The sequence below is a fragment of the Nycticebus coucang genome, chromosome 4 (assembly GCF_027406575.1).
Source record: "Nycticebus coucang isolate mNycCou1 chromosome 4, mNycCou1.pri, whole genome shotgun sequence".
NCBI lineage: Eukaryota > Metazoa > Chordata > Mammalia > Primates > Lorisidae > Nycticebus > Nycticebus coucang.
The window spans coordinates 72626969-72641837 of NC_069783.1; the positions used below are offsets into that span (position 1 = coordinate 72626969).

The 14869-nt window shown below is 43.2% G+C and overlaps 1 protein-coding gene across 5 annotated transcripts in view; it reads left to right on the top strand.

Annotated features, from left to right (window-relative positions):
- Positions 1-2507: 2507 nt before the first annotated feature.
- DGUOK (deoxyguanosine kinase) overlaps positions 2508-14869 on the top strand; it is a 39547-nt gene continuing 27185 nt past the window's right edge. For 4 of the 5 annotated variants that reach the window (XM_053588305.1, XM_053588304.1, XM_053588307.1 and 1 more), the window contains exon 1: positions 2514-2722. In XM_053588305.1, coding sequence (XP_053444280.1) covers positions 2581-2722 — 142 coding nt within the window. In that variant the 5' untranslated portion in view covers positions 2514-2580. Of the gene's footprint in view, positions 2723-14869 lie in introns of all 5 variants that reach the window. The other variant, XM_053588308.1, reaches the window with a different exon arrangement.

Sequence of the window (14869 nt, forward strand, 5' to 3'; positions counted from 1 at the left end):
GGTTGCTGGGCGGCGCCTGTGGCTCAGTGAGTAGGGCACTGGCCCCATATGCCGAGGGTGGTGGGTTCAAACCCGGCCCCAGCCAAACTGCAACAAAAAATAGCCGGGCATTGTGGGTGGTGCCTGTGGTCCCAGCTACTTGGGAGGCTGGGGCAGGAGAATCGCCTAAGCCCAGGAGCTGGAGGTCGCTGTGATCTGTGACGCCACAGCACTCTACCGAGGGCAATAAAGTGAGACTTTGTCTCTACAAAACATAAATAAATAAATAAAATGAGAAAAAAATGGGAATTAAAAAAAATAATAATAAAAATTAAAAAAAAAAAGAGTTTGAGGTTGCTGTCAGGTACGATGATGCCACGGCACTCTACCCAGGGAGATGGAGTGAGACTCTGTCTCAAGATTTAAAAAAAAGAGAGAGAGAGAGTGATGCTCAGTGACCATAGCACAGTGGTTACAGCATCGGCCACATGCACTGAGGCTGGCAGGTTCGAACCCGGCCTGGGACAGCTAAAACAACAATGAGAACTGCAACAACAAAAAAATAGCCAGGCGTTGTGACAGGTGCCTGTAGTCTACTTGGGAGGCTGAGGCAAGAGAATCACTTAAGCCCAAGGGTTTGAGGTTGCTGTCAGCTGTGACACCACCGCACTCTACCAAGGGCAACATAGTGAGACTCTATCTCAAAAATGAAATGAAATGAAATAGAAAGAGAGTGAGAGTTTGAGGTTGCTGTGAGCGAGGCTAAGGTCATGGCACTCTCGGCCTGGGCAACAGAGTGAGACTATGTCACATATAAACAAAAAACAAATTAATTAATAAAGAAGCAGCACTCTTAAGAAGGATATTTTCTTTTTCTCCCTTTCCTCTTCTTCCTCCTTCTCCTCCTTCCCTCCATTCTTATTTATTTCTCCCCACCTCCTGTCTTTGGTCAGTTCTGCTTAATTTTATAAGTACTTACTGAATTTTTGACATCCAGAATTGCTGGGTAAGGCCACTGGGATTTGTGTTTTCCACAAAGATGATTCCTGCCCATCAGGGTCTCCCCATATAAAGACCGGGATAGACACATACAGACAAGACAATGTTATGAGGTAAAAGAAAGACAACCACAAAATACTATGAGAAAAAGGGAATAATAATAACAGTTAACATTTATTGAGTGCTTACAACATGCTCGGTACTGGATTAAGAGTTTTACATAGATTTCCTCTTTTAATCCTCACCAAAAATCCTTATAAAGCAGGTGCTATTGTCTTCCCCATTTTAAAGCTAATTTAGTAGGCTTCCCAGTGAGCTGGTGGCAGAACTAGTCCTTTCTTCTGCCTGTGCACTTTCTTTCCACCTAGCCAAGTCCCAGCCTTCACACTCCCAGTTAGATCCTACCTGGTCCAGGAGCCTTCGCAGACATGCCCATTTGAAGACAGGGGAGCCCAGTGGGGAAGTGCAGGGACCTCAATGTCATCATCCTGGCTTAGGAGTTGGCAAGAAGATAGAAAGCAGGGGCATATTGGGGAAGTAAAAAACAAAACGGGAACAAATACAATTCACATGGCCTGCCTACCACAGTTTGAGGACGCCTGCTATATAGCAAGGAGAATGAATGAACTATAGCTACTTCATACAACCTGGATTAGATATTATGCTAAATGAAAGAAGTACTTACTATATAATTCCATTTATACAAAGAACAGGCAGAAATTAGTTTTGCCTGTTTTTTACTTCAAAATAAGATATGTGCAGTGTGCATAGGAATTTGTTCATAGTTTTTTTTTTAAACTATAGTCCGGCCCTCCAACAGTCTGAGGGACAGTGAATTGGCCCCCTGTTTAAAAAGTTTGAGGATATCTGCTATATAGTATTCCAGTTATGTCACTATACCACAATGTATTTTATTCCTTCTATTATTGATGGATGTTTGGGAGTTTCTAGATTTAAACCATACTGAATAGTGTTCATTAGGAATATTGCATGTCTTTTGATAAAGAAAAATATGCGTTTCTTTTGCATGTATACCTAGGAGTATCTGACAACACCCCAGGAATAGGAAGTGGCCTCATTCTCCTGAGTAATTGGGAGGTAATTCTGCTCCCCAATATGTTGTATTTTCCTGGTCCCAATTCCAAATTTCCAGGAGAGACAAAAACAGACAACACACACCTGAGAAAAAAAAGAAACCTCTTTTAGAACTACAATTATTTTGTTTTGTCCTTTAGTTAAATACTATAATTTACTTTAAAATTATACAAAAATGAGGTGTGTCGCGGCGTGGGATGGCTGCAGGATCTTTTAAAATGCTTTTTGTCCAGCGAACAAAAGCAATGGAACGAGACCCCAAAGGGGCAACTCCAAATAATAGCCTCCAGCACCCGAGAACTGCAAGACTTACGTTTCGCTACATTTCTGTACAACATCGCGAGAACAAAGCGGTCCCTTGGGCCCCTCCCTCCCTGTCAGTTCAACTCCACCCACTTCCTGCCTGCCGATCTCTTGACGTCAGAGGCGCGCTGGCGTGCGGGAACAGCTGTACCTAGAGCGGAAATACTCTTTACGGAAGTGATAGCTGTGCTACTCGTGGGTGGGATGGCTGCGGGCCGCGTCTTTCTAAGTCGAATTCGCGCACCGTTTTGTCACATGGCCCAGAGCCCACTCGAGGGCGCTCCCTCTTCCAGGGGCCTACATGCGGGGTGCGGGCCCCGAAGGCTGTCCATCGAAGGCAACATCGGTAAGGCCCAGAAAGCGGCTGCCATGCCTTGGCCTCCGCCACGCGGGAGACTGAGAGGCTGGGAAAGGGAGCTGGGCCCAGAACCCTGTCCTCCCCCTCCTTATCTGATGATGCTGGCGGGCTTGTTCTAGGATGCCTGGGCCTTTCTCCTCCCAGAATGCACTGCGGGTCTTTGCCTTTTTGGTTTTTCGGACCCTCCGTACCCGCCCACAGGGACCCGCAGTAGGTAAATAGGACAAGAATTTTAACTGATTTGTCCTAATAGATTGAAATGGATACAACAATCAGGGTGCAATTTCCTTGTTCTCCTAAGATAGGGTCGCCAGATTTTGCAGAATTGTTTTTTTAATTTAATGCCCAATTAAAAAATAGAATTTAAGATAACAAATAAGTTTTGGTGTGTCCCATGCAGTATTTAGGACATATACTAAAAAAAAAAAAAAAAAAATTACCTAAAGTTCACATTTAACCGGGAGTCTTGTATTTTATCTGGCATCCCTCTTCTGAAAGAGTTTCTAAACTTAAGTCATATAAATACCACTATCACTATTTTTGCAATGTCCTGTGCTAGTTGCAATTTCTGAAGTTTTTTCTTAGAAGGAACTCACTTTTTAAAACTTAAAAAAAATGTGTTAAAAATAATTGTGCTGCAAGAGTGGAAACCCTGGGGTGGCGCCTGTGACTCAGTGGATAGGGCGCCGGCCCCATATACCGAGGGTGACTGGTTCAAACCCCAGCCCCAGCTTGCTAAAACAGCAGTGACAACTGCAACAAAAATAGCCGGACATTGTGGCGGGCTACTGTAGTCCCAGCAACTTGGGAGCCTGAGGCAAGAGAATCGCCCTAGCCCAAGAGCTGGAGGTTGCTGAGCTGTGATGCTACAGCACTCTACTGAGGCTGACAGTGAGACTCTGTTTCAAAAAAAAAAAGAGTGGAAACCCAGTATCTTAAATAAAAAGTAACCAAAAAGCAAAGTGAAACCAAAACATTTCTTAAAATTTAATGTTACTAAATCCTGACTCAACACTTTCACCTGCTAAGGCACAGGGCTTTGAAAGGGGATTAGCAAGTGTTGAGTACTGAAGATACTCTAACAGCAAAAGTTCTCATTTCAACAAATCACCCTTTGAGCCACATCTGTATGCCCGCACACTGTTCTTGGCCCTGAGGGTACAGCTGTGGGCAGAACAAATAATAATCTCTGTTCTCCTGGAACTCGTAATAGGGCAAGATAGACAATAAACAACATAAATTAAGCCATAAGGGATAATAGATTAAGAGAAGTTGTCATTTTAAATAGGGTAATCGAACAAGCCCTCACTGAGAAAAGAGACATTTGAGCAAAAACCTGAAGAAGGTAAGGGAGCGAATCATCTGGATACCTGGGAATAGGATGTTACAAAGCAAAGTAGAAAGGCCCTAAGGGGAAAGTTCAGGGACTAGGAGGGAAACTATTGTGGCTGGAATTGAGTGAGCAAGGAAGGGAATGGAGGGAAGTGAGGTCAGAGAATGAGGGGTGGCCAGATTGTATAGGCCTTATCATGGGTTTTTCATCTGATAGAGATGAGAAGCCACTGGAAGGTTTGAGGATTTATAGTGACATGGTCTGACGTAGATTATAAAAAGGTTACCTCTGGCTGATAGGCTGAAAGTAGATGTTAGTTAAGAGATACTGCAGTAACAAGTGTGATAAGTCATATTATGTGAAAGTGGTGAGAAGTGATTGGATTCTAGTTACATTTTAACTAGAATTTAGTTACATTTTAAGTGGAATTTTATAGTGGAAGTCTTGAGAAGTGATTGGATTCTAGTTAACATTTTATGTAGAGCCAAATGAATTTTATGACAAATTGAATATAGAGTGTATAAAGATGGGGGTCAATGATTACTTCAATTATTTTGGCTTGAGCAGCTTGAAAGATGGGAGTTCCAATTTTCTTAAATGGAAAAGACTGAGAACAGATATGTGTGGTTCAAGATTTTGGTTTTAAGTGTGGTGGTTTTTTTATATGCCTATTAATATCCAGGTGGAGGTGTTGAGTAGGCAGTTGGGTATACGCGTCCTGAATTCAGACTTTTCCTGTACTGGAGCTATAAATGCAAATGTATTTAAAGCAAGGAGATGATACGCATTTGATGAAAAGGACTGAGGCCTGGGGCATGTAAATGTTCAGAGGTTGGGAGATGGGACTGAACCAACAGAGGAGACTGAGAAGGAATAACTAAACAAGAGAGGTCAGGCATGGTGGCTCCTACCTGTAATCCCAGCACTCTGGGAAGCCGAGGCAGGTAGATGGCTTGAGCTCATGAGTCTGAGACTAGGCTGAGCAAAAGCGAGACCCCTGTCTCCACTAAAAATAGAAAAATTTAGGCAGGAAGATCACTTGAGCCCAAGAGTTGGAGGTTGCTGTCAGCTGTGATGCCACAGCACTCTACCCAGGACTGTAGCTTGAGACTCTGACTCAAAAGATAAAAAAAGAAAAATTGAGGCAAGAGCATTGCTTGAGCCCAAGTTGGAGGTTGCTGTGAGCTATGACATCATGGCACTCTACCCAGGGCGACAGCTTGAGACTCTGTCTCAAAAACAAGAACTAATCTGAAAGCCAAGTGAAGAAAATGCTCAGAGGCAAGAAATGATCAACTGTGTTATACTGTTTAAGTAAATGAAGGTCTTTGGTGAACTTAAAAAATAAGTTTTAGGAGTGGTAAGAGCAGCTTGATTGGCATAAGTTCAAGGAGAATGGGAGGTGAGGAATTGGAGACAGTGGGTTAAGACAACTATCTGGAAGTTTTCCTAGAAAGGGCAGTCATGAAGTGGTAGCTGAAATTAGAAGCATGTTTGAGAATCTAAACATTTTTTTTCTTTTTGTGAGAGGAATTAGAGCATGTTTGTAAGCTGACGGAAATGGTCTAGAAGAAAAGGGAGGAAATGGGTGAATCAGGAGAGGAATAGAATTGGGGGAGTGATTTTTAAGTAAGCCAGAAAGAATGGGATCTGTTAGCCTAGTGAAAAGATGTTAGCCTTAGTTAAGAGGCTTTATCTCTAGTGACAGCAGGGATGGCAAAATGTGAGTACCAGCTTGAATGGATGTGGTGGGAACTTGGGGAAAGTTTTTTGGTCATGTCAGTTTTCACAGTGAAAGAGGAAGAAAGATCATTAGCTAAGGGGGAGTTCAAGGAGAGAGCCACAACGTAGTCTATTGAGTGAGCAAGAGAACTTTTTAGTTGCTGACCACTTGAAGTTAGTGGTCATAAATTTTTTTTTTTTTTTTTTTGTAGAGACAGAGTTTTACTTTATTGCCCTCGGTAGAGTGCCGTGGCGTCACATGGCTCACAGCAACCTCCAACTCCTGGGCTTAGGTGATTCTCCTGCCTCAGCTTCCCGAGTAGCTGGGACTACAGGCGCCCGCCACAACGCCCGGCTATTTTTTTGTTGCAGTTTGGCCGGGGCTGGGTTTGAACCCGCCACCCTTGGCATATGGGGCCGGCACCCTGCTCACTGAGCCACAGGCGCCGCCCTAGTGGTCATAAATTTAAAGTGACATGACTTTGTGTTTTTCTCCAGCCAAATCAGAAACACTGAAAGGAATGAGAAAGGAGGATCCTGCTACCTGCCTGGTGGTATTATTTAAAGGTGTTCTGCTCTGTATTTTGTGAAATACACCCCTAAGGGAAGCTCTGTCCTTTGAGCTCAGAGAAAGAACCATGGTACTTCACAAAATAAGTGCTTTGGACAGGTCATCAGGTGAAGTGTGAACTCCCTATCCCTTTTTCCTGACCTCTGCTTCCTAACCTAGCCAGATTTCTATGCTTCTTTCTTGCTTTCCCGTGCAACAGAGGTTTACTGAGATCCTACTATGAGTCTACCCACCTAAGCACAGAAGTGTATGGGATATGGCTCCTGTCCTTCAAGGAGCTCACAACTAAGTGAGAGAAATATACTCTAAATATAATATTACCATACTGTTTAATAAGATTTGTGATTGGGCATGGAAACTCAGAATCCCTGGGGCAGGAATTCCTAAGGTGATGAAGAGGAAAAAGAGTGTTCCAGGCACTAGAAATAAAATTTGCTGAAGACTGAAGAAACACGTATAGTTTTAATAAAAGAGAAGTAGTTGGATGTGCCTGGAGTTTGGGGGACCTGTGAGAGGGTGGCAGAACAAGAGGTTAGAAGGGTAGGATTTGCCATATATTGAAGAGCCTTGTGGACCATGTAAGGAGTTTAATGCCGAGCCTACCAGATTAATTTTTAAAGGAAATTGGCTAGAATGAGTGAGTTGAAAGAAGGCTTCACAGGGCGGTGCCTGTGGCTCAGTCGGTAAGGCGCCGGCCCCATATACTGAGGGTGGTGGGTTCAAACCCGGCCCCGGCTGAACTGCAACCAAAAAATAGCTGGGCATTGTGGCGGGTGCCTGTAGTCCCAGCTACTCGGGAGGCTCAGGCAAGAGAATCGCTTAAGCCCAGGAGTTGGTGGTTGCTGTGAGCTGTGTGATGCCATGGCACTCTACCGAGGGCTATAAAGTGAGATTCTGTCTCTACAAAAAAAAAAAGAAAGAAGGCTTCACAAAGCAGATGCTTTCTTTGTGTGTCTTGTTTGCTGCAATCCCCATAGTCCCTTGCATCTTGTTTATTGGTTGAATTAATAAAGGAATTAGAACATTTTTAGAATATATAGACTAGTTTCGTGGCTATTGTAGTAATTGGAGGAAAGATGCAGGCCAGAACAGAAGGAGTGGAGGGACAGAGAAATGATGGTTTGAAAGAGATTTTAGAAGTGAGATTGATAGGAGATGGTGGCCACTTGGAGGTGAGGGATGAAGGGGAGCTCAGGAGGACAACACTGAGGTCTATAATTTGGATGCTGACTCTAAAAGCTAAGTGTGGAAATGAAGAGGCAGTCTGGGGAAATAAGGGTGATCTGTGAGGCATACAGAGATGGATGTCCTGAGGCAGATTGAAACATGCACCTGAAGGCTGGGCACAGTGGCTTACGCCTATAATCCCAGCACTTAGGGGGCCGAGATGGATGGATTGCCTGAGCACACAAGTTTAAGACCAGCATGAGCCAAAGCGAGACCTCATCTCTTAAAAAAAAAAAAAAAAATAGGACGGTGCCTGTGACTCAGTAGGTAAGGCGCTGGCCCCACATACCAAGGGTGGTGGGTTCAAACCCGGCCCCGGCTGAACTGCAACCAAAACATAGCTGGGCGTTGTGGCAGGCGCCTGTAGTCCCAGTTGCTCGGGAGGCTGAGGCAAGAGAATCGCTTAAGCCCAGGAGTTGGAGGTTGCTGTGAGCTGTATGAGGCCACGGCACTCTACCAAGGGCCATAAAGTGAGACTCTGTCTCTACAAAAAAAAAAAAAAAAAATAGCCAGGCACTGTGGTGGGCGCCTGTAGTCCCAACTACTTGGGAGGCTGAGGCAACAGAACCACTTACGCCCAGGAGTTTGAGGTTGCTATGAAATATGATGTCATGGCACTCTACCAAGGGGTGACAAAGTGAGACTCTGTCTCAAAAAAACAACAAAACATACACCTGAAGTCAGGAAGTTCTGGAGGTGGGAGCTGAGATTTCAGATGTGGCAGCCCACTGTGGGGTAATTGTTGAAGCTTTGGAAGTACAGTTGCCCAAGAAATAGGTGATGCCAAGTGGACTAGGGGTCCTTAATCTGACTCTTTTTACTTTCATCTCCACTACTCTTCATCACCCCACACACCCTGATGACACTTTCCAGACAGAATTAGTCACTGCCTCCTCTGTGGGCTGACATAAGGTTCTGTACTCAGAACTGCTGCTGCACTTGACTTTGGAGATTGTACATTCATCATCTTCCCTGGGTCAGAACCACTTGTGTCACTGGCACCTAACCCCCTGCCAGATTACTTGTATTCATTCAGTGTTTACCAGATTGTTAAATTCTGTGCTGTGATATTCATGTGGAAGTTAATCATTGGTACCCACAGAGGGAATAGATTAAACTACTTTTTAAATCAAGAATTAGTGATTCTTGATTCTTAATTCTAATAGTGGCATCCCTAAACAACCAGATTGAGAGTACATACCTATTCAGGAAACCTAAGCAGGGAAGGTGAACTCCTATTCTAACTGAAGTTAAGTGTGTTTAGAGGGGCTTTTCTTGTATTCCTTCAGTTTATTCATATTCATATTAGTTATAGTACATACTCCATAAAACATCTATTGACTGAGTGAAACATCACATGTAGTTCCTGAAATAAAGACTAAATTTTCTTTGCAAGAATTTTTTTTTTTTTTTGTAGAGACAGAGTCTCACTTTATGGCCCTCGGTGGAGTGCCGTGGCATCACACAGCTCACAGCAACCTCCAACTCCTGGGCTTAGGTGATTGTCTTGCCTCAGCCTCTGGAGTAGCTGGGACTACAGGCGCCCACCCCAGTGCCCAGCTATTTTTTTGTTGCAGTTTGGCTGGGGCCGGGCTTGAACCCGCCATCCTCGGTATATGGGGCCTGTGCCTCACTGACAGAGCCACAGGCGCCGCCTGGAAGAATTTATTTTTAAAAGATAATTATTTTATATTTACTGCCTTTGACTTTGGTAAAGGATTTTAGAACTGAATTTTTTCTCATTATTTTCCATCTTGTTCAAGAGAAGAAAATGCCTAGAGGCAATATATATTTAAGAAGCTCCTGTTATGATTCTGAAGGTGCAGACAGCGACATGTAAGGAAAGAGGATCAGTGAAGTAGCAACTAATGACATCTAGCATGACTTATGAAGCCATATGCAATGTGTGATTGAAAGGCAAAAACTTTGTACCTAGAATCACTGAAAATCTAAAAATAAGATTACTGCAACAGCCACCGAACTCGTCTTTTAAGACTGTTCATCACTAACTTGTATTGTCTTCCCAAGCCAGTCATTGTATGATTCCAAACCCAAATTGAAGAAAGGATTGCTGTGTGAAATATTGTCAGTGAGTCAATTCAGAGCATTCTCGCTTTTTATTTTCAAAGATGCAACCAGAGAAGAGGAAACGGTTTTACACTTTTTAGTCCAGAGACTTGTATATAAAGCAGAGGGCTTCCTTAATAACGTGCTTCCTCTAGCATTCAAAGTTAGTGATTTAACATCACTAATATGTGCCCTTTTTGGGGGCGGGGGGAATCATTAAGAGTACAAAGAACCAGGTTACAATGCTTGCAATTGTTAGGTAAAGTCCCTCTTATAAGTAATTGTGTCCCATCCCCAAGAGGTGTGTCACACACCAACTAATATGTGTCTTTTACTTTTATTGAGTAAAACAATTGGGTAAGGAATCCTGAGGGAAGAAAGAAGCCATTTATTTCAAACACTGTAGAGTGCATTCTTTCTTTTCTGTGGTTCACTTCGTTCCATCTATCTTTTTTCTCAGTACCTGGCTAGATACTCAGGATGCAAAGGGAATGAGGTTCATTCTGTATCTTGAAAACATGAGTTCCCAGTCTAGCTGTAAAGAGTGACATGTGAACAAATAATTACAGTGTAATACTTTGGTAAACCAGAACAGGCAGTAATTAACTCTGTCTAGGGATGAAGTAGAGCTGGAGAGAGTTCAAAGAGCCTTCACAGAGAAGGCAACAATTGGAAGGATGAATCACCTGGTAGGCAGAGTGGAGGAGGAAGGCATGCCGGGTCTGTGAGGGTCTTTTGTGCTGAACAAATAATGTTGGATCATACTCTGGAAGCTGTGAGGAATTTTTTTCTTATTCTTTCTTTTTTTTTTTTTTTTTTTTTTGTGTGTGTGTGTGTGTGTGTGTATAAACAGTTTCTCATGAAAAGAATCAAGGTAAAATATATACATTTTCTTTTAAGCCTACTGACTGGTTTTTATTTGTTTTGCCTAGAACGCTTTTAGGCTCAGAACCCATTTGGTCCTGGGTACTTAGTCTCAGTGTTGTATAAGTTCCTTGAGGGCAAACTCTAGCCTAGTTCATATTAGTTATAGTACCTACACCATAAACATCTGTCGACTGACTGAAAAATCAAATATAGTTCCTGAAATAAAGACTAAATTTTCTTTGGAAAATTTTTTTTAAAAAGATAATCATTTTATATTTACTGCCTTTGACTTTGGTAAAGGATTTTACAACTGAATTTTTTCTCATAATTTTCCATCTTGTTCAAGAGAAGAAGTTGCCTGTAGGTGATAGTATACTGAAGAAGCTCCTGTGAAATACAACTGTATTAAACTTAAAATAATAGAATATATTATTTTGAGTGTTAATTGGACACTACGACTAGATTTTAGTATTATATAGCTATAACAGACATTGTAATTTATATAAAAATTGGTGGGGAGAGAAAACCATGGCTTAGGAAAAGATGAACATTAATAATAGAACTCTTTAGGGCGGCGCCTGTGGCTCAGTCGGTAAGGCCCCGGCCCCATATACTGAGGGTGGCGAGTTCAAACCCGGCCCCAGCTGTACTGCAACCAAAAAAATAGCTGGGCGTCGTGGCGGGCGCCTGTAGTCAAAAGCTACTTGGGAGGCTGAGGCAAGAGAATCACTTAAGCCCAGGAGTTGGAGGTTGCTGTGAGCTGTATGATGCCATGGCATTCTACTGAGGGCCATAAAGTGAGAATCTGTCTCTACAAAAAATAAAAAAATAATAGAACTCTTTAGTCCAGCTTGTAGAATGATAATCCTAGAGCTAATAAAAATCAACATGTTGAAGTAAGAAATTCTAAGAAAGTATCACCCACCTTTTTTTTTAAACTTGGCACATATAACACTGATAGCCAAGGCCTTAAGGGAAGGTTGATGATAAGAATATATTAAAAGGGCTCAGCGCCTGTGGCTCAAGCGGCTAAGGCGCCAGCCACATACACCTGAGCTGGTGGGTTTGAATCCAACCTGGGCCCGCCAAACAACAATGACGGCTGCAACCAAAAAATAGCCGGGCGTTGTTGTGGGTGCCTGTAGTCCCAGCTACTTGGGAGGCGGAGACAAGAGGATCACTTGAGTCCAGGAGTTGGAGGTTGCTGTGAGCTGTGATGCTACGGCACTCTACCCAGGGCGAGAGCTTGAGGCTCTGTCTCAAAAAAAAAGACTGTATTGAAAGATAACAGTTAATCTGGACCAGGCATGGGTGGCTCACACATGTAATCCTAGCACTCTGAGAGGCCAGGGCTGAGATGAGAGGATCCTTTGAGCTCAGGGGTTCCAGATGAGCCTGAGCAAAAGTGAAACCCCATCTCTACTAAAATAGAAAAATTAGCGGACATTATGGCATGTGCCTGTACAGCTACTTGGGAGGCTGAGGTGGAAGGATCACTTGAGCCCAGGAGTTGGAGGTTGCTGTGAGCTAAGCTGATGCCATGACATTCTAGCCTGGGCAACAGAGTGAGACTCTGTCTCCAAAGAAAGAAAAGAAATACTGCTGTCTTGAATTATCTAGACTGTCAGAGCCCCAGCAATGTGGCTGGCACAGCTCTCAGGACCTTCCACCGGCATTTGTCATTCTGTGTTGAAGCTGACTTCTGATTATTAAACTGGCTTTCCAGAAGCCTTGTAATAGGGTGTGGGGTACATGGTGCCTTGGATATTATATGTGATTGTTCCAGTCATTGAAACTATGTATTTTCCATTACATGTATTTGTTTGCTTTCTGGGGTTTGTGTGTTTAAGTTGCATGAGTCAGTTTCTCAGTGTCCTGACTGCCGTTAATGAACCAGTAATGTCTGACCTCTGAGGTGAAGTATGCTCTCCCTAACCGTCAGAGCTCTTTACATATGCAACAGTTTTGTTTTGCATAATTGTTAACTTCTTTAAAATTGAAGTAATTCTAACAATTATTCAATCACAGCCATCTGACGAATCATCTACCTTTATCTCTTCATAGTAATTAAAATAACTTTTCTGTCTATAGGCAGAGACGATGGGTTAGACTTATTAACCAACCTGCGATCTAAATATTGACCACCTGGACCAAATATTTTAAGTTAGGGCCTATTCAGAGTAGTCAGGTATCTGATAATATACAAACTCAAGTAATTAGTAACTAATCAGTATGGTAGGAATTCAGTGTGAGCTAGAGAAGTTCTGAACTTCATGGAAGAGGTAGGACTGTAAGCTTGGTAGGCAAAGGATTTAGAGATAGGCCTAGAAGAGCAGGGGAGGGCATTTAATCATTGATGTGTGGGAAGAGCAGAGGCTGAGCAAATGTTAAAAGGTACTGCAAGTTGGGTGGAGGTGGGGACTGAGAGATGAGCATGACTGTACAAAATGCACAAATTCATGTTGTTCTCACCCGTCTATTCAGAGAGGAGTTGGGGTGGTGTGTAGTAAATGTCACATAATATTGGATGTGTGGGCTCTTGTGCTGAGACATCAGCACTCCTGATCAGTAATCCTGAGTGGCTGATAGAATTGACTGGGAGGTTGCCCTTGTTCTTTCTCTTGAGAAAAAGACCACTTCTGATAGAGGAGATTGAGCCTCTACAGCCATTTTTTGGGTTTTCACAAATGTAGGTTTCAGAGGGAAGTGAAATTATTACATGTCGTGTGTTTTATTCATTCAGCTAGGTCATTAGGCTAGAATTTGTTTTCTACCCTGCAGGAGCCCCATCTCTGCAGTGGTCGCATCTTACCCTGACTACCAGGCCAAGCACTAAGGAGGGTTAGATAACCCAGCTTAGAGGCATCGACCTTCACATAGGAGGTACATCTGAGCAGAACATTTAAGACTGAGTAGGAGTTGGTCAGGTGAGGAGAAGAGGTGCTCCAGGAAATGAGAAATCATATACAAAGTCACGTCTGCAAGAGGGAACATGAGATGGTTGGACCTGCAAGGAGTTTAGTCCAGCAGGTGCATAGGTGAAGCCAGAGAGGTATGTGTAGGGGTTAGATCTTGTATCTCAGATCATAGTAAAGGACTTAGATTTTGTCATGAAGGCAGTAAGGAACTGTCAAAGGATTTTAAACAGTGTTATGTCATGTTCAATGTGGCTAAAGTATGGAGAATGGATTAGAGAGAAAATAAGCTGAAGTCAGGTGAGAGATGATGAGAGCTTGGTCTTGAGCATAGAGGGGAAAGAGAGTTAAAAGGACAAATGGGAAATACTTAAAAACAAGTGCAAAAGGACTTGATGGCTGCTTAAAGTTTGGCAGAAGAGAAAGAAGCTCTGACAGTTGTTGGTGCCACCATACTCTGAAGTCTGGGATACAGGAGGAAGCTCCGTTTTTTGGGAAAGGTGGTAAATTCATTGAAAGAATATAGTGACTTTGAGGTGTTTGTGGGATGTGCAAGTGGATCTGTCTGGAGAGCTTTTGAATAGTGTGTCTGGAGCTCAGGGAGGTATAAGTCAGGTAAATAGGAAAAGATAACATGAATATTTCATCTCCAAATATTTCTCAAAGCAACAACTACTTTCCTGGTCATCACCCCGATCCAAGCTTCTATTGTTTTTTGGCTAGTCTGTCTGCTTCTGCTTCTGCCCATTCTTACACAGCTAGTGGAGTGATCTTTTAAAAATGAGAGGAATCTGGAGCAGCGCCTATGGCTCAAGGAGTAGGGCGCTGGCCCCATATGCCGGAGGTGGCGGGTTCAAACCCAGCCCCGGCCAAAAAAAAAAAAAAAATGCAAAAAAAAAAAAATGAGAGGGCAGCACCTGTGGCTCAGTGAGTGGGGCTCCAGCCTCATATGCCGAAGGTGGTGGGTTCAAACCCGGCCCCGGCCAAACTGCAACAAAAAAATAGCCGGGTGCTGTGGTGGGTGCCTGTAGTCCCAGCTACTTGGGAGGCTGAGGCGAGAGAATCACTTAAGCCCAGGAACTGGAGGTTGCTGTGAGCTGTGTGATGCCACGGCACTCTCTCAAGGGCCATAAAGTGAGACTCTGTCTCCACAAAAAAAAAAAAAAAAAAAGAAAGAGAAATCTTGTAATTTCCCTACTTAAAAGCTGTTGTCACTGACTTCCCATTGCCCATAGGATAGAATTCAGACTTCTAACCATGGCTACAAAGGCCCTGTGTGACCTAGCCCTGAACTACCTGTCTGCATGGCCATGCTCATCTTAAGCCAGCTCCCATCACTTACCCATGCTGTAGCCATACTGGCTTCCCTGGGGCTTCTTACTTCTGTCTTTTGTGTGCCAAGTTCTTTCTCTCTTCCAGGCCTTTGTTCATGG